This window comes from Cupressus sempervirens, chromosome 1, assembly GCF_028749045.1.
Source record: "Cupressus sempervirens isolate cs-2001-9-10 chromosome 1, ASM2874904v1, whole genome shotgun sequence".
Taxonomy (NCBI): Eukaryota; Viridiplantae; Streptophyta; class Pinopsida; order Cupressales; family Cupressaceae; genus Cupressus; species Cupressus sempervirens.
Genome location: NC_143118.1, coordinates 776,209,376 through 776,234,616, shown reverse-complemented (window position 1 = coordinate 776,234,616; position 25,241 = coordinate 776,209,376). Strand labels below are relative to the sequence as shown.

The 25,241-nt window shown below is 35.9% G+C and overlaps 1 protein-coding gene and 1 pseudogene across 1 annotated transcript; one reads left to right on the top strand and one right to left on the bottom strand.

The window, feature by feature from the left end:
• The first annotated feature begins 1,063 nt into the window (after window positions 1-1,063).
• Window positions 1,064-6,409, top strand: LOC149580175 (GDSL esterase/lipase At4g26790-like; annotated as a pseudogene).
• A 6,649-nt stretch (window positions 6,410-13,058) lies between these two features.
• Window positions 13,059-14,034, bottom strand: LOC149580174 (coiled-coil protein). Its single transcript, XM_089789893.1, has one exon. It carries the CDS (start codon window positions 13,874-13,876, stop codon window positions 13,334-13,336), a length of 543 nt encoding a protein of 180 aa, XP_089646019.1. The 5' UTR covers window positions 13,877-14,034; the 3' UTR covers window positions 13,059-13,333.
• Between the last annotated feature and the right edge of the window lie 11,207 nt (window positions 14,035-25,241).

The following is a 25,241-nucleotide window of genomic DNA, read 5'->3' as shown; positions in this document are numbered from 1 at the left end:
AGGGGGTCCATTATTCAATATAGTCACTACTAAGTAACAAAACTATGTAGCACATGTAAAAATAGATGTAGTTTTGATACTACGCAACTCTATCCAAACAAAAGGGACCATGTTTTACATCATGCATTGTGTCAAATAGTTGACGTCTCGTCAAGACAAAAGATGGCCATAGCAAAGCAGACAAAAAGGAAGTCCACGAGATATAGCACGGTTCATATAGAATGTACTAAACAAGTGTGAGGTCATTATCAGCAAGATATAGCTATAGGCTCTAGTGACAACTCTGTTAGAGGCCATGCTCACTGCTTCCTACTACACACCACACGGGACCTTCACATGTTCGTTGCACACAGTACTACACCTACCCACGACACTGCCCTTACACCTGCTCACGTCACCTGTACCTGCCCTCTACCCTAGTCACGCCACGACACCTGCCCTTTGCCCTAGTCACAGCACATCACCTACCCTAGAGGACATCTCTAGAAATTTCTGCATCTTCCACTAAAAAAATTGAAGGCATAACATATTAAGAAGAGAAATATGAAGGCAAATAAACAAAATAAGCCTGCATACTATTTTATGCTGACATTTTGGATGATACAAAAATTCATGCAAAGTCATAGTGATTGGATCTACTAACAGTATAGACCTATTAAGAGGGACAAACAATTGTATGACTCATTTCCTGTCAATGTTATGGTCTCCAAAAAATTTGTCTTCAATATGTGTTGTCGTCAATGTTATGGCCTTCTCTCTCCTTGTGGAAGCTCATCTTTCAGGCCTTCCATTGAACTGGTAGTTTTACTTTGAAGGTGGTTGAGTTTAAGTGGCATTCCATTGAACTGGTAGTTTACTTTGAAGGTGGTTGACTTTAAGCAATAATTAAGCGGAAGGAAGGTTTGTCGGTACAATTTTTTTTGGAAGCTCATCTTTCAGGCCTTCCATTTCTAGTAATTTACTTTGAAGGTTTGTAAGTAGAATTTTGTTTTTGGGAAGCTCTTCCTTCAGGCCTTCCATTGAACTGGTAATTTACTTTGAAGGTGGTTGACTTTAAGTAGTAATGAAGTGGAGGGCAGAATCTCTCATCTTGCTCCCTATATTTTTAAGTTTGATTATCATAATAGATCAGAAATGTGGAAACAATTTGTTGGTTGAAGGACAGAAAGTACCTGCTATATTTGTGTTTGGAGACTCGTATGGAGGTACAGGGAATAATGATTTTATTGGTACCACTGGTGAAGGAAATTTTCCTCGATGTGGAAGAGATTTCAAAGATCACACACATTCCCACAGGAAGGATATCCAATGTAAAGTTCATGTCTAACTACTTTAGTAACTGAACCATTCCTCTATACCACCATGCTTCCCTATATATTTGCCAATTAATTTGAATGTTATACATGTTTGTTGGCATGTTTTAGTTCATGAATGTGATGTACACATTACCTTGGAAAAGAAAACCAATTTCATTTTGTATGAGTTTAAAATTTCAAATATGGTATGTCAGAATTATTGTTTATTGTTTCATTTTGCTTATGTTTAAAATTTCAAACATGGTATGTCAGAATTATTGTATAGTTTTCGAGAGAACACATTATATGGGAGGTCACCCATCCCACCAGTACCACTCCAACAACTTGGGCACACTTAACCATGGAATTTCTTCCAAGGTTAAGCCTCTTTAGCTTGCTACCCCATTTCCAAAACCTTCAACAAGTGTTTTGCCCTATGAATTATTCATCTGGTAGCCCCTTCAAATCATTAATTGATGAGATATTTTCCACAGCAATTTGAATTACAATATTTCTATTAGAATTCAAGTGTACAGTTTTCAAGTTAAACTCATTGAACCATGTTTCACAAAATATATATAATGAAAATTGAGAATAGTTGATACTAAAACTTAATTCAAAGAAACCTAACTCAACCATTTCATTACAGCTGAAGGACTTGGAATCAAAGAACTGTTGCCCCCATATTTGGACCCAAACCTTGAGACCCAGGACTTGCTAACGGGAGTCTGTTTTTCATCTGCTGGGACAGGCTTAGACAATCTCACTGCCCATATATTGGTAAGCAAATTAACATATTATAGTGTTTCAGAGGACCTTAATACATTTGTGAAAAAATGCATGTGCAGCGATCACTTGATAGCTTTTTCCTTATAAGCTGGAATTGTATACATGAATGCAGAATGTGATGCCAGTTTGGAAACAAATTGAGTATTTTAAAGAGTATAGAAACATAATAGCAGGATTGGTGGGAGAAGAGGCCGCCACCATAATCAAAAAGGCAATATTTTTCATTGCAATAGGCACCAATGACTTTGTTGCCAACTACTTCCTAGTCCCAACTCGTCAACTCCATTTCACAGTTCAAGAGTATACAGATTTCCTCTTGAATACATAAACATTTGATATCAAGGCATGCTTATAACTTGTCTCTACTCTTAAAATTTATTTATTTTCAAACATATTTGTAGTGAAATCTGAATTGTGGGTCAGAATTGTGCAGGTGATGCAGGAGCATCTTGCATCCAAAATAAAGGGGACGCATGTCGAATGTAAAATTTATAATTTAAAAAAAAAAAAAAAAAATTGTGGAGGAGAGAGAAAGTGACGAAAATTTAAATAAATAAATAAGGAAAAAAAAAAAAAAAAAAAGGGAATTTCTATTTTCGAGGTGAATAGGTGGCATAATAGAAAAATAAAATAAAAATGGTTGTCATTCCATTCATCGAGGTGTGTGGGTAGAATTCTAAAAAGTTATGGATATTGTAGAAAGTTGTGGATATTGTAGAATGTTGTGGAAGTTGTAGAAGGTTTTGTAAGTGGAATTTTAGAAAATTGTGGATAAGTCATGTATTGGGTGGTAAGTGCTTATTTAAGCAAAGCATATGAGCATTTCTAATCAAGCTCGAAAAGTAGAAGCTAGAAGGCGTGAAGACTGAAAGGTGTGAAAGCTCTAAAAGTGTAGCTCTTCAAGTAGAAGTTCTTGGTGAAGCTCTTGGTGTGAAGACTCTTATTCGAGATTTCTCTTATGTTGAAGAATTTGTAAACTTCTTTTTGAAGAAGTCATATCTATGATATCATCTTGTGGGTGTTGTAAGGATTTTCAAGTATAATAAAATTGCTTGTGAAGCATTTTTTTTTATTTCTCTTGGATCTTCGTATTGTTGCATTCTTGATTGTGAGTTGGTAGGGTGGTGTGGCCCTTCATCAAGTGGTATCAGAGCGGGAGTTCCTAAGTGTGTGGACAGATCGCCGAACGTGAGGCAGTTTACACCAAGATATGCAAAGAAGGTTGACCTTGTGGCTGATTGATCTTTTAGATTGGTGGATTTGTTGCTTAGGGTTTGCTAAATTTTTGGAAGATGCCTCCAAGAAGATTGGACCCTAAGGAAAATGATGACCTTAGTGAAGCTATGGAAGAAAGAATCTTAGAGAAGATAAGAGCAGAGGTCAAATCAGAGATTGTATTGATGAAGAGTGACATGATTGCTGAAATTATGAGTGCTTTGAGTGGTGTACCTAGGCATGTGGGTACTGAAGACAGATATGACGAAGTTGCCGAAGACTTTGAAGCTGCTAGTGAGGATAGAAGTGATCATGAGGAGAGACCGATTGGAATTAGGGCTAGTCAGTTTGCTCGACCTGGATCTCAGTTGAAGCTGAACCATAAGATGGAGGTTTCTAATTTTTCAGGTACTTTGAATCCTGAAGACCTGATTGATTGGATTGGTGAATTAGAGGACTACTTTGAGCTTGAGGGTATTGAAGATCCATTGAGAGTAAGGCTGGCACAAACTAAGTTGAAGGCACATACTGCTCTTTGGTGGAAGGAACTGCAAAGAGATAGAGAAAAGGAAGGTGAAATGAAGATCACTAGATGGAAATTGACGGTGACTAAGTTAAAGGCAAAGTTCATTCCGGTTGATTATGAACTTGAATTGTTTAAGAGGTTGCAGACTCTAAAACAAAAGGAAATGACTGTGAAGGATTACACTGAGGAGTTCTACAAGTTGACTATTTGGTCTGGGCATAGAGAATTGTCAAAGGAGAAGATAGCACGGTACATTAATGGTTTGAGATTCAATATTCAGGATGAGGTTGGTATGCTGAATATTTCCACAGTTGAGAATGCTTATCAGTATGCTTTGAGAGCAGAGGAGAAGCTAAAGAGGAAGAATCAAGGTAGTTCTCGAGGGAAGGAGAAGCAGGATAGTTCGGTACAAGCTAAACCAAAAGCAGAAGGTGAACCAAAACCTATTGAACAAAGAAGAAGGACAAGTGGAGGTGTATTCAGAGGTAATTGTTTCAAGTGTGGCCAAGACGGGCATAGATCTTTTGAATGTTCTATTGGTAGGACAGCTACTATTGTGAATGAGGTTGAAGTCCAAGAAAGTCAGCCTGAGGAAGGAGAAAGTTTGTTGGCTCGGCGAGTACTAATGGGTAAGAAGACATTGGATTCTTGTCAAAGGACTAGTTTGTTCAAAACTTGTTGTAAGTCTGGTGGAAAAGTTTGCAGGGTGATTATAGATGGTGGTAGTACTGATAACCTTGTTGCTGAGGAGATGGTTCAAAAACTTGGTTTGAAGAGATTGAGACATCCTTGTCCTTATAGGATTGGTTGGTTGCAAGGTGAGCATGCTTTGGAAGTGAGGGAGCAATGCCTTGTTGATTTTCAGATTGGGCAGTATAAAGATCAAGTATTGTGTGATATTGTGGATATGAACAGTTGCCATGTGTTACTTGGTAGACCTTGGCAGTATGATTGCAGGGCTATGCATGATTGTGTTAGGAATGTGTTTACTATTGAGAAAGGTGGTAGGAAGTTTTCCTTGATTCCTTTGCAAAATGAAGCGCTCGGTAGGAGAAACCTGAGTGTTGGCAGTCGAGTTGAGTTGGCAGATTTTGAGAAGATTGAAAATCAGCATGAGAAGCAAACCTATGGAACACCTGTGGTGGATGTGAAGGAGAAGAAGAAAAACAAGGGAAAGAGTGTGCAAGTTGAAGATTTGGAGGACATATATGTGAAGAACCAGTTTGGAATTTATGTGCTGAATCCCGAAAGATGTTCTTCCAATTATTAGAACATCTTTTCGGACCTGGGGAGTCTAATGCAAGAGCATCTTGCATCCAAAATAAAGGGGACGCATGTTGAATGTAAAATTTATAATTTTTTATTTTTTTTAAATGTGGATGAGAGAGAAAGTGACGAAAATTAGAAGAACTAAATAAATAAACAAATAAGGAGAAAAGAAAGGAAAAGGGGATTTCTATTTTTGAGGTGAATAGGTGGTATAATAGAAAAATAAAATAAAAATGGTTGTCATTCCATTCATCGAGTTGTGTGGGTAGAATTCTAGAAAGTTATGGATATTGTAGAAAGTTGTGGATATTGTAAAAAGTTATGGAAGTTGTAGAAGGTTGTGTAAGTGGAATTCTAAAAGGTTGTGGATAAGTCATGTATTGGGTGGTAAGTGCCTATTTAAGCAAAGCATATGAGCATTTCTAATCAAGCTCGAGAAGTAGAAGCTAGAAGGCGTGAAGACTTCAAGGTGTGAAAGCTCTAAAGGTGTAGCTCTTCAAGTAGAAGTTCTTGGTGAAGCTCTTGGTGTGAAGACTCTTATTTGGGATTTCTCTTACGTTGAAGAATTTGTAAACTTCTTTTTGAAGAAGTCATATCTATGATATCATCTTGTGGGTGTTGTAAGGATTTTCAAGTATAATAAAATTGTTTGTGAAGCATTTTTTTTTATCTCTTGGTCTCCATATTGTTGCATTCTTGGTTGTGAGTTGGTAGGGTGGTGTGGCCCTTCATCAGCAGGACTTGAACAATCTGGGTGCCACTAGATTTGCTGTGATTAATGTTCCACCATTTGGATGTCTACCAAGAGAGAGAACACTTACAAGCTTCTTGAACAAAGGAACATGTGATGAAGAGATAAATCAGGCTGCAAATAGGTTCAATCCAGGATTAAATCCCATGATTGATGGACTGAAATCTTCTTTCCCTAGGCTTCAAATTGCTTCTCTTGATTATCACAATCTGATATCTGAGTTCATTGCACATCCTTGCAAATATGGTATTTTTGCGTTCTCCTGATTTATATCAACACAATTGTCCATGTGTCTAGATGTTGCATTATATTAATAGGTAGCTAGAAGCAGGTCTAATCTTGTAATGTTATACTACATGTCAGGTTTGGAGGTGATTGATAAGGGTTGTTGTGGGACAGGCAGCTTAGAAGTTGGCTTCTTGCGCAATGAATTAAGCCCCTTCACATGCTCTAATGTTTCCAAATATCTCTTCTTTGATTCCGTCCACCTTACTCAGAAGGCATATGAGATCATTTCTAATGTGTTTCTAACGAGAGACATTCCTCAACTTCTTTAAGCTCGACTATAATTTGATTTGCAGTTGCATATAATATGCTTCAAATGTTATCCATGGGAACTTTAAAAGTTAGTTTTTAAAATTAGAGTCAATATTATAATTTGTTTCAAGCATTTTAGTTTGCTGCAGCGACTTGTAATTCAATTTGTGTGGGGGGTCACATGGAAGTTTAGGATGGTTTGGTCATTTTAGATGACATTTAAATTAGAAAAAAAATTATAATTTTTATCTATATTAAAATACTTCTTTGATTGAATTATATTTTATATATTAAAAATAGTATTTTTTATCTATAATAAGATAATGTAAATAGGATTATTAAAATACTTCTTTGGTTGAATTGTATTTTATATATCAAAAATAGTATTTTTTTTCTATAATAAAATAATGTAAATAGGATTTTTCACATATCATCTTGGTAAAGTGGTGGTGGTGGTGTTATGACTAGTAAGGTTCAAATTCATGTTGGGCCATAGCGATCGCAAGATTGTACCATTGCTGAAACAATGTGCTTGTGGGTTTGAACCTCCTCCTTAGCTTTAATAATCAGGGATGAAGTAACGCATAATGTTTTACTATTTTTTTTTCAAAAAACTTAATTGTAGAAGTTGTAAAATTCTTCATATGGAAACATAAATGATCCTGAAAGGCTAAGAAGTATTAGGATTGCCTACAATGGCTCAAACTCCTCTGGGTCAGTTGAACTCCTGTCGTGAAGACCTAAGATACCAATGCATACTAGTTTGCAGTGGATCCGAGAGGAGGAGGGCAGGCAAGGTGGCAGGCTTGGAAGCCCTGTGGATGCCTCCCAAGAAGTGCATCCACAGCCCTATGTGATAACTTTGCTACCCTATGTGGAGAAGTATTAAATTCTTTGCCCTGTGTGGAGAAGAATTAAACCCTATGTGAAGAAGAATTAAAATTCACAGCCCTATGTGGAGAAAAATTAAAATTCACTGCCCTATGTGGAGAAGAATTAAACCCTATGTGAAGAAGAATTAAAATTCACAGCCCTATGTGGAGAAAAATTAAAATTCACTGCCCTAAGTGGAGAAGAATTAAAGTTCTCTGCCCTAAGTGGAGAAGAATTAAAGTTCTCTGCCCTAAGTGGAGAAGAATTAATTCCCAGCAAAGAAAAAAAAAATTGCTTCCTTACTTCCTGTAAAATTTGCTGCAATTCGCTGTCCTATGTGGAGAAGATTTAATGCCTAGCAAGGATATAAAATATCGCTATTTTAGTTCCAGTCAAATTGGCTGTCCCTAATCCAGAAGAATTTGCTGCTCTAAGTCAGGGGAATTTGCTGCTAAAGCAGAAATAACTTGGTTTGATTTGGGTATGAAATGAAATGGCAAGGTGTTGCTTACATATGGTGAAAGAGAGGAATGCGACTGGGCCACATAAAATTCATTTTTCTATTTAATTTTCCGCCCCCAAGGGCCAACCTTGACTGAGAAACTATTTTGTTTGAAAAAATTCACAATCCCCCATATTGTGCTCTCTGAGACGAACGAATTTTGTTTCAAAAAATTCAAAATCGCCCATTTTTGTTTGTCTGAGAACATAAACTATTTTGTCAGACAACGATATAAGACTAATTTATGTTTTATATTTGTCAGAGAACAATCTCATATAATATAAGTAAAATATTAAGTATAATTTTTTTGAGCATTTTACTAAATATTATATCTGATAAACTATAATATATTCTAACACATCCCCATAAATATATATATATATATATATATAGACACACACATAATATGGACACACACACACATCCAAACGCATCCGTATCCCAAAAAAAATCACACCTGCACACCCAATTCTTGCATCATCCAAATCTGCACCTGAAACAGCAACTTAATTAAATACCAATTTTAATCATATAAAACACAATGTTGAAGACACGGCCTCTGTCTTTTAAGGCCTTCAACAGCCATTTATCCATACGTTTAAGTCAGAGAAAAATAAGGTCATTAAAAGCAATATAACCCTCCTGAAACAGAGGTAACGTGCATGGAAGTACCAGTGCAGTGGATGATCAGACCTTCACCCATCTCCCCTGTGCCCAGGAACAGGGGAAACTCCTCTCAAGACAATAAGAGCATTGGAAGGGGAAAAAAAATTATTAATTTTTAAAGAATAACTAAAAGTTATTATTTTTAAAGAATAACAATAATTTATCATTTTTAAAGAATAACTAACTGGATTCAAAGATGAGATTGTGTTTTAATGTTGGGTTCATCATGATTCATCACAGGTTTGATCAGGTTAACCCACAAACAAAAAGCTGGCCAAGTTAAGCAGTGCAAATCATATGACATTCCATAGCTTATTGCACTAGTGTCAATACCCAACCAATCTTTTGATGTCAATGTTTTATCTTATAAGCAACAAGAGCAAAATGAATAGCATCTGTCCAATACTCTACCATAAAACGTGCTAAATCTTTTAGCTGCCCCACTTTTGCAATCTTATATTCCCTTGCTCCTGCCTTTTAACAAAAATAATATGATCTCTTCATATTCTTCAGATGCAGACAACTGCAAAGTTGTACTTCAATTGCAATTGTTGTTTTATCCTTCACTGTAATTACCTTATTCGATGTGCCAAACATCACATATTCAGGCTTCATACCAGGTTCTCCCAAGTTCTCTTGTAATCATTTGGCCATTGGTAAGTGTGGCAAGGTGCTGCAACTTGACTTTTTCATTTTCTCTAAAGCCAAGAGTTCGTAGTTGTTACCCAGTAGCACAATGTCAAGTTCATTATGCTGCATGGCTTTGTGGTACAAAGATAGTTTCTACACATAATCATGTGAAACAGTTTTCCCTACCAAAGATTTCATATTATTCAGAACTGTGCTTGACCAATCATGTACTGATACATGTAGTGTAAACACTATTGATCTAGTTGGATCTATCTGCCAATAAAAAATTCTGATAAGAATTGCGGCAAGGAGGGAGATTGAATTTGGTGATGACATCAGAGAAATAATCTCAAGCATATGCCTTCACAATCTCAGAAACAACATCCATTTCTATAAAACCCTCAAGGTCCTACAAATTGGCTTTACCATTTTCTCTAAAGCCAAGAGTTTGTTGTTGTGACCCAGCAGCAAATTGTCAAGTTCATTATGCTGCATGGCTCTGTGGTGATTCGAACAGAGATAGTTTCTACAGAAAATCATGCGAAACAGTTTTCCCTACCAAAGATTTCATATTTTTCAGAACTGTGCTTGACCAATCATGTACTGATATATGTAGTGTCAACACTGTTGCTCTAGTTGGATCTATCTGCCAATAAAAAATTCTTGTAAGACTTGTGGCAAGGAGACAAATTGAATTGGTGATGACATCAAAGAAATAATATCAAGCACATGACTTCACAATCTCAGAAACAACATCCATTTCTATTAAACCCTCCAGCATCTCCTTCCTGCTGCTGATAATATTCATCTACTCCATCACCAGAGCCAGTCTACTGATCTTGCATACTCAATATTTATAGATTTGTAACTGAAGTTGCAAAGTACAGTATATCAGATATGGATACAGATACATCCATTCTTTAAGACCTCTCATTTGGAATAAATTAAAGATTATTACTTATATAGGTCAGAACATTGTCCCTCTAGTGTTTGTGTGACTCAAACAATTCTTTGTACAATTTAGTGTTGCCCGGCATGACAACATGTCATCACAAAGGACCACATTCCCTACTGAAAAATTTCCTAAGATGTCATAGCATGTACTAGCATTTCATGTCACTAGCATAGTGCCACTACATTATAGTTGCAATAAATTACTATTTCTCTGAGATTCCCAAACATGGGGACAGAATTTCAGAAACAACGCATCTTTTTCCCATATCCTCATCCTTTTTAAGATTTTGTTTTCATTTCCATTAGAAGCTAATTTTTTTTTATTTATGTAGCAAAAAAAATCTTCAAAAAACAATACATCCCCCTTGAAGTCCACAAATTTCTTTAATGTCAAGGAGATCACCCAGACCCCTGGGAAGGCACACACTGAAGTGCTATATACAGCCTAAGTCACAAGGTTTGAGTTCGAGTTCGACAACTATGAAGGCAAGTAATTTGCACAAGTACCCATAAGATCAAAGATGACTACATGAACTGCCCCCTTCAAAGTCCACGAGTCTCTAAAACATCAAGGACATCACCCATCCCCAAAAATATCAAGGACATCACCAGACCTCTGGGTAGGTGTACACACTGAACTGCTGAATACTTCCACTAACATTTCTTTTCACAAAAAAGACTTCGAAGGAGAGCAAATTGCACCATCCCTCTAGAAGAAAAACTTAAATACTATCTTTCATCACTTAATTATTACAGTTTAAATTGGAATGCAAGAGACTCATCTATAGTATTTTTACTAGATGAGTAATGAAAACATCCAGAAAGAATGATTAACTGTAAGCGAATCAACACATCCAAATCCTGAACTCACTTTGGGAACTGCAAAGCCTTTAGTGTGACCGATTCATCAAGAATAGATTGTGGCTATCCATGTCACTGTTACATACCTTGACGTTGCTGTATGCACTCTATTTACAAATTTCCTCGCTGTTTTCAGGCACCCAAGCTTCAAATTTTCAACTGCAGTGTTACTGACACTTAAACTTACAAGTTGTTCTAAGCTTTACTTTGTAGTAGATGTATCTCCACCACTTAAATCCCCCTTCCCACCAGTAAAAATTTACAAAATAAGTTCAGTAAAACTGGAACAGTGAGGGAGGCCACATTTGAGCTCTGTGTTTTAAATCTTGATTTGAAAATATGTTTTTGGTTGTATAAGGGGGTGTGTGAGTGTTTGTGGGATACCATGCCCTTTACTAACCTAAAAAAAATTGATACTCTTATTGTTTTGGAAGAAAGCAATATATAGAACATTTTTTACTTCAGTCAGGGGATGTCTGAGACTTCCCTGCCCATCACTGAGGAAGGACGTCTGACACATCCTTGGCCAACCACCATATGTCCCCTTTGCATTTGCGGCCATCACCAATTTCAGGGATGTGTTCAGGAATGTTTCCTCTGAATTGCTGATCAGGGGGCAATAAATGGATATTCGCTAACATCCCACCATCCTGGAAACATGTCAGAGGACGGGGATAGGGGCAGAGTTCCAGAAACATGCCAGCGGGCAGGGACAGGGATGGAGTTCCAGAAACATGCCAGGGGACGGGTATGGAGTTCCAAGGAGTGGGGGTACAACCCCATGTAAAACAGTAATACTTTAAGTTGAACCAAACTTAATCTCATAACCTCTGTACTAAATTCCAATTAATGGTCATCAGATTGTTTTTTGAGCTTTTTTCACTCTAAATGCCAAAATTTCCATGTAAATTGTGTCAACCACAAATTTTGCAAGTCAATTGCATTCATAGTAGCAAAGTAACCTAAATCTTGGAAAGCTTTTTGTGCATACAGAGATAAAAGGAATGAAAGAAGAAATTGAATACAGTTTAAAAGATATATATAATTCCATAAATATAGTCATGTCCATTGAGCAAACTGAATTCATACTCTGAAAAATTTTAAATCTTATGTCAAAGCAAACCATAAAAAAACATCTGATGAGTCAAACAATGTTGTGTAGCCTAGATAGTGTGCCATTTACCTTCTATACCCAACACGCAGCTACTTCCATTTTTTGATAGAAAAGGCATTCATACTGAAAATACGGTAAAATACACCAGTAAATAAACGAAACAACGATGTGAAATGGAATCGTGCAGTTGACTTACATTCCGAAGACGTTATCCACATTACAAGATATGCTATGAGGTGAATTGGTAAAATTTGGGATCTTGATACAAAGAACTAGCCACAGATACAGAAACTTTGTCCCATCGAGTGCTGAACACAATTGTATCTTAAAATTGCAAAACTGTCAAGAAATTCTGGAAAGATTTAAAAAAACAACGTAAGCAAAAACAAATCTTGCAATTTTCTAGCCCTCACAAGCCTAATTAACACAATGTCATTTCACTACAGAGAACCTCGATTAACAAGATTGAAACACGGTTTGTAAATTACATGATCACGAGTGATTTGTCCTCTTCGTTTAGTAGTTTACTGGTTCTAGATAGCTGTATTTATTAAAGCAGAAAAAACCTCCGTCACTTTTTATTTTGAAATCAACTGTGACTTATGCTATCAGGTTCACTCGTCAATAATTTTGAGGCATGCTGTAAATGTCCCTATCAAAACACTTTAAAGTCATATTAAAATATTATTAATTTCCCTAAAAAACTACAATACTTTTTCACTGAGTTGTAGTGTTAAAAATGAGTGTCTCCGGATCTCCCAACTGAAACAGTTCTCGTAAAAAGAGCAGAGACTCCCGGCCCATCATTGGGGTCAAAGTCTGGCAACCTTTCAAAGAGAAGGTAAAGATTTTTGTCCCTGTTTACTCCATCTTAGCAATAGAAGATTTTCTTGGTAAAAAATACAGCATCACGGTTATAGGAAGATATTGAAGTCAGTCCCAATTGAATATGTAATACAAATCAAATGTGCATGTTTTAAAAATCTACTCTGAAATTAAGCTAAAAAATGTCATTTTAGCACGAGTCAATAAAACTCTGAAAGGAAGGAATACGATATGGTCTCGTCTGTTTCCTGTTTTGCATAATGCTCAAAAAGGAGATTTTTTATTTAAATAAATTGACATAGCAGAAAATTCTCAGATCGACACTTTCAATAACATCTTGTGGCTTTACCATCGAGTAAAATCATCTTACCTGAGGATATCTGAATAAAAAAGTTGCATTTCCTTGACCTTAAACTCCACTTAACCAAAACTTGAAAAACTCATTACCCTGGTTTCCGTGCAGAATTTAGACAACTTCAAAGCATATTTTTCCACGCCCTAAAAGCCCCAAACCCTGAAAAAGGATTCATTTTCGCATAACATCGTCCGGCACCACCATAAGTTGCTTCTTCTGCTTAGATTTGGACAACCTCTTCAATGTCTTAGGGTTGGTAATCTTCTGCAACTTCATCCCCGTCTTCAAAACATTCTCTTGCTTCTTCTTCTCCCTCTCCTCCTTAAGCTTCCTCTTCTCAGCCTTATTAGACCTGATCTGCTCCTTGAGCTCGTTAACTCTCTCCTGGTGAGCCTTCTTAATTAGCTTAAGCTTCGCCCTCTCTTCAAAAGTGGAGCGCTTATGAGAAACCCTGATTGCGGATGCTCGCGTCTGCTTTGGCTGCTTCCATTTGCGGCCCGAGACCTTACCTGCAATGACGCCATCGTATGTGGGTTTTCCATAGGCTGGCTTGTCTTGACCTTCGACTGTTATGGCGGCGCGCTTGGCCGGGGGCTGCTCAATCTCCATTGGAGTTTCATGGCTCTGATGGTCTTCTTCTGATGATCGTTTTCGTTTATTTCTTTCCCCGCCGAGACCTTCGTCTAGACGCCTGAAATCTAACGTGCACGCCATTAAAACCTGCAACTTAGAATCTCCAAGGCTAAACCTCCGTAAAAACCTAAAGCCCGAGATTAAACCGTGGAAACCCTAAATCATTCGACGGTTGAAGATCCCCTAATAGCGTAGCTTAGAAACTCTTGGTTTATATAGCGATTGCGTACCAAATGTTGTGTATCAATTTTATTTATATATTAACAAGGCAACTATCTCTACAATTGCTATTTTATTTTTATTTTATTATTATTAGTAGTTGTTTTTATTAGACCCACATGGTACACAGATTTTACAGTTCTAAGGTTTCAAATGTTTTTTTTTTAAATCAATTTTTTTGAATTTTTTTTTAAAAATTCATTAGAGTATTTTTTTGGTCGTGTTATTTTTATTTTTAAATACAAAAATTTGAAGACAAAAGTGCAATCATAACAATGAATTGATTGAGGTGTTAGCAATTCAACATTATATTTGTTACATATTTTCATTCGATGTACATATGTAGGGTATTGATGTCATGTGTTGCAAGACATGAAGATTGTTTAGAGTTTGGGTAAAGGGTGAGAATGACAGCCACAGTATAGGGACAACGATTATCCAGTCAATTCATTTGACTGGTTGGATGCGTATAACATGCATGGCATGCCCATAGCCCATCACCCATGACCTACCATGATTTCCAACAAAATTATGCAGCTCTATGCCAACCCAAATATTTTGCCTCAAATTGTGCATTCACTACAATTAGTGACATGGAAACACTTTTGATTGCACAGAACCACTTCCAATTCGACTACAATTGCCTTTTTATTATTTTTTTGCTACATTAGTAATATCTTTGAGTGGGCAAAACAGTTTTTGCAAACAAAAATGGAAAGGTTGAAGTTGACATCCTCTGTAGCAGTGACTCAAAGTTCCAGGTTATTTCCTATGTGTAGTTTGTTTGCTTTTTCGTTAAATCTAAGCTATATAAAGTCCTCTGTACTTTGTATTACGCTATTATCTATTCCTAGAATCATCATATTTTAGATTTGAAAATGTAAACTTTACAGAGATGAATTTACTGTAATTTGCCAAAAAAATATAATTAAAATTTGCATTCCATAAACGTATAGATCTTTGTATTAGGTTCAGGTATCAATTCCTAGAATCATCAATTTTATTTGATTATGAGTCAAAAAGAATGAGGGTTTAGAATGTGGGGAGAGAAGAGTTTACTGCAATGGAGGATTGCTCATTGCCTACACCTGCATCCAAAGAAAGGGAGTGATTTGGAGTAAGAGATGTGAGCTAGGAAAACCAAGAATTAGTGTGAGTTGGCCTCACTTCTGTGTATTCTTTTTCTTGTTTATTGAACAGACCCACCATTTTTATGCTTCATTTGTGCTATGTAAATGTTGGTGCTTTGTTTGAAGATGAGACCAAAGAACGACCTTTGACCTCTTAATTTTTTTATGAGAAGATTCATCAATGATGTATGCTCTAACATTCTAGGTTTCAAGGTTTCAGAGTGTAAATTACGGATCAAATCTTTGTTTTAGTTTTAATTTATATGTTATGAATGGAAATTTTGGTCGAAGGTTGAATTTTGAAGAGCTTATTGATCACATGCATTATATGAAGATATTTGTATTCATTTGAAGATCAACGACAAGTAAAAAATGGAAAATTTGATTGTAGGTGGATTTTGAAAAGTTCATCTATCACTGCAGCTTATGAAGATCTATTAAAAATAAATTTTATATTGTATAATATTTACATAATATTAAACAAAACAAAAAATTAATAATACATTCTTAAACATATAGAACAAAACAATACAGAAAAAAATGATTTTTTGTCCAAATAAAATCAAGAACCTTATCATGTAGTCATATACCATCTTAATAAACATCTATGTCCTAGTCTAGATAAAACTTAAACTAACATAACTTCCCAATACACATTCATTTTTTATATGAACCATTGCACTATAGATTAGAATATTACTTATATCTACACTACAACTTCTAATCTTACAATATGCATCATGTATCCTACACTTGTACAAACACATGCATCACATTACTAGATTACAATATTAGAAAAACATGGAATAAAATATATAATATCAACAACTAATATAATTTTGAGTAACCATTTCATTATCGGGGTATTGAGGATACAGTTCTATTTATATGATTTTGATATAATAGTTTTTTATTGAGGGTACATGTAATGATCCGTATTAGTTTTTCTTATATGCTTGAACAAGTTAAGGAGCACTAACCATGTTATTGGAATGCTACTTATTATTGTGGTTTCACAATGCACGCCCCATTTCTCCTAGAAATGGGGACCCCCTACTAAATTTTTATCTCCCAGACACCTATTTTAGGGCTTGGGATCATTTTTGGGACTCCACCTAGAGTTTGGATCCTTTTCTCTCTAACTGAGATGTTTGAGGTGTCAGAAATTTAGAAAATTTGAAGATTTTAAAATTTTTAGTGTAAATGAGTGCACATGTGCACTTAGTGCACATGCACACCTTTCCTAGGTGCGCAAGTGCGCTAAATACACATGTGCACACCATTAGCCTTTGGAGATGCACACATACTTACTTGCACTTGTGTGTGTTGTCTCATGCCTATAAAAGCCCGGGACCCCCTCCCCTCTCTTCATTCTTCTCTCTACACTCCATTGACCCACACATCCACACCTATTGAGGTGTGTCAACTTCCTCGCTAACCTGCACAAAATAAATAGAGTTAAAGTAGGTGTACATGTGTACACCTTTGTTACACACTTAAAAAGGCTAAAATCATAAAACAAGCTTAAAACACCTAAGTGAAAAGTGCACACATGCACACCTTTCAAACTCAACTTAAGAATCCTAAGATAATGGTGTGCATCTGTGCACTATTTTTTCTACCCTTAACACAAAGATAAGGTAAGGTTGCACACATGCACACCCCATCAAGGTTTGTATGTGCGCACCCTTTGTAAAACATGACTTTGTCCCTCTTTTTGCACTTGTACTACAATGTGTGCAATAGCACACATGTGCAAGTGAGCAACTGTGCACAAAATGACCATTTAAATGTTATCAAGCACACCTAGCACACCTATCAAGGTGTGCTAAATTGCATGCCAGAGCTATTAAGGGGGATTTCAAGTAGTTTTACTGGGTTTTGGTGTTCTGGGTTTGATTTTTTGGCAATTAGGGTTTGTTTAGGGTTTAATTTTTACCTCTCTAGACTAATATTTTTTCACTTGTGTGTAGATAAAATGGCATCCTCATTGTCTTTGCTTGCAAAAAAGATGGCTCCAAAGCCCATAGTATTCAAATTTCAAGGTGTACCAAAGAAATCACATTTTTAGGATGGGCATTCGGAGATTAGAGACACTGAGCTTGGCCACGTTGGTTGGAATGCTTTCATGAAAATATGCAACATACCTAAAGAGAGGTCTTTCATGGTGTCAATAATGATCAAATACAGATTAGTGAATGTGACATCAAATCCCACATCCATGAAATCCTCTAAACATATCATGGCATTAGCAAAGAACTATGTGCCTAAAGAGAAGGTAGTAAAGAGCATTACAGCGGAGATAGTCCTAGACCTTAGACCTAGGAACATTGAGAAAGTTTTCCATCTCCCAAGAGCTGATCAATATGTTAAGATAACCTATGATCAAGTAGAAAGATGGTATAGGGATAATGAAAAAGTAGCTTCAAAAATGATACAATCTTTATTTTTTATTGATAGAACACTTGTGGGATGCAAAGTTGGAAAGGTAGACATGACATGAGGATATATGAAGGATGACATCAGATACACTATTGTGCTTTTGAGTCGAGTCATGGGCTTACCAATAGCTAGACATCTTAATATCTGGATGGTCCACTTTATAGATATAATCAAAATGATTAAAATGCCAATAGATTGGGCTACCATCCTTAGTGATAATTTGCATGAACAACTTGTAGGAGTACAATTGGATCCAAGATTCTATATGACATCATATATGGTGTATTTACAAGAAGCTAGAATGATGGATTACCTAGGTCTTCATAAAAAGGGGAGCATGCAAGATGCTAATGCATGGCCTTATGTGGCATACCCCCAATTGGTGAAGAAAAAGCTCTTAGATTAGAGTAAGGAATACCAAATAGTGAATGATGCTTTCATATTTGCAATCATCTAATTCATAGAGGGTGATTATGCTAAGAGGATTTAGTAGAGGCAACAAAAAGGATCACAAAGATCGAAACCTATTACGTCCAGTTTAAAACATTCACTTACCTAAGGGTAGATGGTACGATGGTGAATTCAAAGAAACTCGTGAGATATCCATCGGATAGACTCATTCTATTGGAGATTGCTAAACAACTCACATCTACATATGATAGAGCGACGAAATAATATAAGAAGACATGGGTATGGCCAATCACCATAGGTGCATTTGAGGTCAAACAAAAATAAGAATAGGAACTGGAACTGGAACAGGAAGCACAAGAGGTGTCACCACCTGGTCAAGAGGAAAAAGCCACTCCTTCAACTATTAAGAAGGCTAAGGTTGGGCCTACTATGAAAAGGACACAAAGGGGGAGATTACAAAAGAAAGTTATTCTCATTCCTTTAGTTCCAGATAACATCCCTGAACCTGACAATGAAGATGATGAAGAAGAAGAAGAAAATCTTCCCTTAAGTTAGAGGACTTTCTTGGCTAGGGCTACTCAAGAAGAGACAAGAAGAAGCTTGACCATAATGTCACCATCCATTCCTAAGGAACCTATTCAGGTTACCATTTTTGAAGATGAGCAACAACAATGGGTTGATGACTAGGAAAGGAACAAATATCTTCAACATTTCTGGTTTTGATTTTATGCCCGTGAGAACTAAAATGGTGGGTGATAAGATATGAGATACACCCACGAACCAACCTTTGGGAGAGGATTGGAACCAAATGCCACCTCTACCACAAGGATCTCTAGGTACATTACCACCACCATTTCAGGTTTTGTCTTTATTGGATAAAGGCTTAGTCACTCTTCTCCCTCCTATTCGGGAAGAACAAGAGCAAGTAGCATATGAAGAAGAGCTCGAACAAATGCCCAAAGAAACTCAACAAACTTCGTAGGATACAGAGGCAAGGACTTTAGCTACAACAAATACAGGGACTCCCAATTTAGATCTCTCTTAGAAGAAGAAGAAGACTTTGGAAAGGAGTGATAAGGGAAAGGGGCTAGTAGTGCAAACCTCCTCTTTAACCCAATACACGTCTCCCATGGGCACTACACCAACATGGCTAAAGAGGGAGGTTATGATTCAACAAATTAGGTAGTTGGACATGACTAGTGATGAGAGTATGGATGAGCTAGTAAAAGCAATCAAGAAGCCTAAGCCACTTGCGGGTGATGTGCAACAATTGGCCTTCATAATGAAGAATAAAGATTAAGAGTTACTTACTCATATAGCCATCCCTCCTCCACATGTTGATATCGAAGATTTAACTCCTAAGGACTGTCAGATTAAAGAAGTCCTATTAGGAAAGCCCATGGTTGACACAACTAAAGTAATGATCACTATAGGCATCAAGGAGGTGTTCAAGCAATTAGATGGAAATGAGTCTGAATTGGTGATGATGCAAAAATAGAATGAGCTTCTAAGATGCTATCTGCATGAGATTGTAGGCCCTTTGGACCAAGATCACCCAGAACTTACTCACTCTATTGTATTAGAGAAGAAAGATAAAGGGAATGTACACATTGATTCTTTTTTTGGAGCATGTTAGCATGGCATGACAATTTTGAGCACAAAGATGTACATATAATACAGGGTAATCTGAATCTGTTACGTTACATTAGTTTAGTATAGGGAAACTAGAATCTATACTGAACTAGGATTTTGGTTTGATAGATGAAGTGCAAACCTGGGCTAAGGACCTTAAAGTTTTGACAACAATAAAGGGTCAAAGATATCACAATCACATAGATGTATACAATGAAAGAGTTAGAAAAATTGGAAGATTGGATTAAGAAGATAGATGCAGGGAATAAGGTCATGGAAGGACTTCATGAAGATATTCAGAAGCTAAAAGACTAGACTCAAGAGCAAATTTTAGAAGTAGAGGGGTATTATGATGCTATTTCCCTTGAGGTTTTTGAAGATGAGTAAAAAATAAAGCTCAAGTTAGTGCAATTAGTGGTCAAATAATTTCGAAGAACTTTCAAGGATGCTTCGTCTGATGAAGATATTAGGCAAGCATTTAAGAGTAAAGAGGGATTATTAGAACTGGAGACTAGACTTGACAATTTTGTGGATACTCAAATGGATGTCAATAATTATCGGCAAATAGTTAGGCATAAATATGAGGCTTTGTATTTTCCAAATGCTACCCAAGTGACAAAGATTATAGAGAAATTCAAGAGCAAACATCTAGGCATAGCTTTGGCATAAAGGGGAAGAAATCCCAGAAGCTAGAATTTCAATTTTGACACTTGGGAAAATTTTGGATTTTTTGAACTTGCCACTAAGGTGTGCAAGGTGTATTATTCCAAAGGTGTGTCGACAATTTTGAAGAAGTGATAGTGCATTGATAATTAATTGCCAGTTTCTAATTTAGAGCTATCCATGCATCAAAAACACATTCTAATAGTAGTTCAACTCCCAGAAACATTTAGAGAAGGTCAACCTTCTATTTTTAGAACTTCCAATGACTCTTAGATCCTCTTACAACTTCCTTCTTATTTATTTCTTCTTTCATTGTCTTTAAGTCATGTAAAGGCTCATGCACCCATTAATTGATATAAATAAGGGTGGAGTCCTGCTTAGCACCATTTAGAGAGTCAACTTGTATATGATTAGATTTGTTTTATTAGTTTAGAAGCATATGTTTGCATTAGGATATCTCTCACTCTCAACACAAATTGAGGAGACAATTACTTATAAATTCAAAAATATAACATGTATTTTAGGTCGTTATTTTGATACAATAATATATGTTATTAGTTCTCTCATTCTGAGTGTAGTTATTCTTGCTGGAGTCTGTTATTTTGTGTGGATTCTTGTTCATGATAATAATGGAACCAATGGTTTTGCTATGTTGATTTGATTATGCAATCTTTTAGTTTTGGTGTTTGTTGCCTATTAATGAATTTTGCTGACATACCAAGTTGAAGAAAAGATCACCCTATTGTTCCTACCTAACTTCTTGTCTCGCATGAGCACACTTTCAGTGGCCTTGCAATTCAATGAGAAGTGAAACATCTTTCAGTTTTTACTAAGTTTCCATCGACAATTACATCAGTGGATTAGGGAAGCACTGTCCTATTTTTATTGGTTTCCTACCTAATATTTTTGATGATTTAACTCACAAACATGTTGTTACCATGGTTTATGTCTATTAGGAATTTCCCTTTCATGCTATTTGCTTTTATTTCTGGTTACCTTATCTTTGTTATTTGCTTTGCTAACACTTGGTTAAATTAGGAATTCATATAGTTGCATTGTTAGATTGCATTCATTATAAAACATAAAATACCAAAAACGTATATCTTTTCTGGTTACTTTTGAAACAACAAGCATATTGAACATCTTATCCAAAATTGGTCAGAACCAGCAAAGACCTCCCTATAAACAAACATATTTATCTTCAACTAAGTAGATTTTAGTAGGTCACAAGATCACTTGGAACCTAGGAGTTGATCCTAGATCAGATTTTCAAGAGAGGAAGTAGAAAGGATTCTTGTTGTTAAAGCGTCATGCAAAATGACAAATGAACACTTATTAATGTTTGCAATGTAACTTGTAGGTTATCCTTCAATTGTCAAGTACTTTTATGTATTTGGCATGTGCGTAGGGCATGGTTAAAAAATGTCTATAGGTGAGTCATTTTTTACTTAAAATACATGTAAATTTATATATGTTGACATCAAAGCTTGATAATACATTTTTATATTCTAGGTTTGTAAGCAATAAGGATGTTGGAACATATATCTTCAATAGACTAGGTGAGATAATGTATGCCATGAGTGATGATGAAGATGTCACTACTCACCTGATAAAAATATTTATTAATGAATTCAAAGAACAAAATCAATTTATTAATTACATTCAAAAGACTCAGTGTCATGATGAGAGACGCATTGGTAAGATGATATACATTATTCATGTTATATTATATTTTATTTATTTATTTTTGATCGGTAAACGACCAAGGCCTTGATAAATTTTATTAATTAAATAAAGAGTTACAACAGCTTTGCTCCATTCAAACGGGCACTAATAGGAAAGAACGGAGAAGAAAACCTCTAGTCTTGCCTAGGAAAAACATCCTATATTATTATATTTTAAAGGGACATACCCTAGTAAAATTGTTATAATTAAATTACATCAAGAACAGGGGCATACCTATGAAGAGAAATAATGGCAGAATCCCACTTATTGCTGCATTGATGAACTTTTACCAATGCAAGAAAGGAGAGCCACCTAAGTATAAGCATCTTACATGTCGATCTCACATCTTCCTAGTCATCTTGAGAAATCATCAGCTAATAGCATTAAAAAAGGCCAAAGGGTAACATCCCACCCCCTCTTATTTGAAGGGGGCTATTTCCTTTTGTAAGAAATAAAATTGCCTATTTCTTATATTAGCACCTTGAAAAAAAATAGATAGTCTACATACAACCGAAAGAGAACATATAAAATTCTAAGAAGATAACATTTCGTTAATAACAGGAAACCATTAGTGAAGCTAAGTAAGAGGTATTAACATATAAACCCTAGAGTAAGATACCAAAAATAAAAATGCATGAACTATCTATAAAGTTGGAAAGTCGTAGCATACAGAAATAATCAACTAACTAAAATATAATGCCGCACAACAGATTAAGAGAGGGAGAAACACTTGTGGATAAATACAAGAACAAACCATAGCTATTCATACAACAAAGTCTTAAATCAAGGATCCAACTAAATGACATAGATCCTCATAACCGAAAGTGAGAACCATGAAACCTATCCTGCCAACTAAGCCATGAATAGTACTATCAAAACCAGTGTAAGCTAATACTAACTCAAAGCACTTCTCAGTGAATCATCTAAACCATGATCAGAGAGTGTCAAAACAAAGAAACCACTAAAGCTTGAAACCATCATATCCCTTGAGATGTGACAGAGAAACTAAAACAAAGTAACAGATCAAATTGCAAGCTATAATATGGGAAGAGAAATTTAGTGCTAAAATTCATTATGTGCCCTAGATTTAATGTAAAATAGTTGAAATTATGTGAAGATGTCAATGAATCCATGACCAAGTATAGGCTCTGCTCCTTATTTGAATGACAAAACACCAAGCCTGCTTAGAATTTGAATCTTAAACCCATCATAAGGATCTGATCTAAGTAAAAACATCAACTAAAATTTGAATTAAAAGACCTAACAACTGTAAGGAAAGTATTACATAAAGAAATACCAATCAAAATAGAGGATCATACATTCTAATCATTCAGGAAAGGATAAATAGAACAAACTATTTATATAAACTTACTTATATTTAGCAAAATTTTCAGTACATCTTATATAAGAGTATATCTGTAGTAATTACAATCCAAATCTATATAAATCTACGCATATATAGTAAAGGGTATATAAGATTCTATGACGAGCATCTTAAATTTACAAAACAAGACTATATCTGCCATCAAATACACCTTACTTAATATATCCACTAATGCCAAACCCTAACTATGAATACCACAGGCTACAAAAAGCCAGAGACCACTCCTCATTTTCATATCACCATTATAACATCTACAATGTCATTTGGGTTCTCCACTTGACATTCTGGAGGGAATTCGAAACTAGTCTTGGCCCTACTAGATTTCTCAGAGTTTGGAGTGCAGAAATCAAGAGCCTCCAAGTTGTCGAAGTTAACTCTTGGTTGAACGTATGCCTTGGATAGGGTGAGACAATTCACTAGCCATTCCATATTTTCTTCAGCTATAATTCCTCACTAGCGGAGTAAAAACTGAATATTGGCCTCCATTTTTGGCCATTCACGATAAAAGGTCATACTTTCTTGAATGACAAGCGACGACCACCTAAATGCAATTGCCAAATTAGGGTCACCCAACAGTAGTCTCATATACTTCTCCAGTAGTGGGATACAAAGTTTATCATCAATACTCCTAACAACTTTCTCCAAGCCCTTCCTCCAAGTAGGGACAAAAATATCTGAGCAGAGCTTGATAATGGCCTTAGTTTCCACCTTTTCCCTAAACAAACAACCAATGAAGGAACCTATGATGTCGCTATTAGTCCTCCAGGTGAATTCATAATCGAAGACTCCTTCATCGATGGCTTTGCTAATGGCTAGTCGCGACATGTCATCAACCAAATATAGTATCCTGTTCCAGCGTTCTGGTTTAACATTTCTGTGAAAGGCCATAGTCTAGTTTTTTGTAGTATGAAAAAGATGGATGTTTGTCTCCATCTTTTTGAAAGGAAAGGCAGTAATTAGAAAGGAGATCTAGTGGGACCATAAAAAGATAAAGGAACCCTCTAGAAGGTGAATATGATTATGCCATCCTGTGATGTAGCCTATCTCATATTCACATTATCTTGCCCTAGTTCCATAATGATGAATACATCACAAATAACCCGAAACCAACTACACATGACAAGGGCAGATTGAAGGCCATCCCAATTCATGATGACAGAGTTTGTAAGTGGCCCTTGTTTGATATGAGTATATTAAAATGTGCCCTATGATCATTAATTGGCCTAGTGATTCGTCTCCTTCAAATCTACCCTAGGGGGAGAAAAAAAGACACATACTTAAAAGATACTTTGGCTATCTAAACTTAGATATATGTGTCTATCTGTAGAGAAATATGAGATAAGCCTAAATCAATTAGCCTTCTATAGACTTATGCCTATGAATGGTAACAGAAAAGACTATGACCGATAAGATAGGAGGATGACAGTTATGGATTTTATGTGCGTGAGACCGTAGAGTCAAATATTTAAATAAGAGAGAAAGCGTAGATTTATATATAAAATAATATATAAACATCAATAAGTGAATAGATAGTTATGCATATATATATATATATATATATATAAGTATATATAAGTATATATATCTAAATATGAAACTACAAATATACCTAAAGGTATGTATAAAAATACACACACACGCATACATGCACACACACACACACACACACACATATATCCAACAGGTGGCAAAAGCACATCAGAGCAAAATCAAAACTGAGATCAAACTTGTAGGAAAGGGGGGATAATCATTCCTCACTAGGGAAGGTCGTCCATCATTCATTTCACAAAGGCAAATGGTCCTTAATAATAGTCGAATTGGCCCCATCTGCCCCCAAGTA

Bases quoted from the DNA above. Each gene is read 5' to 3' on its own strand.
- LOC149580174 (XM_089789893.1), bottom strand. From the start codon at position 13,876: ATGGCGTGCACGTTAGATTTCAGGCGTCTAGACGAAGGTCTCGGCGGG.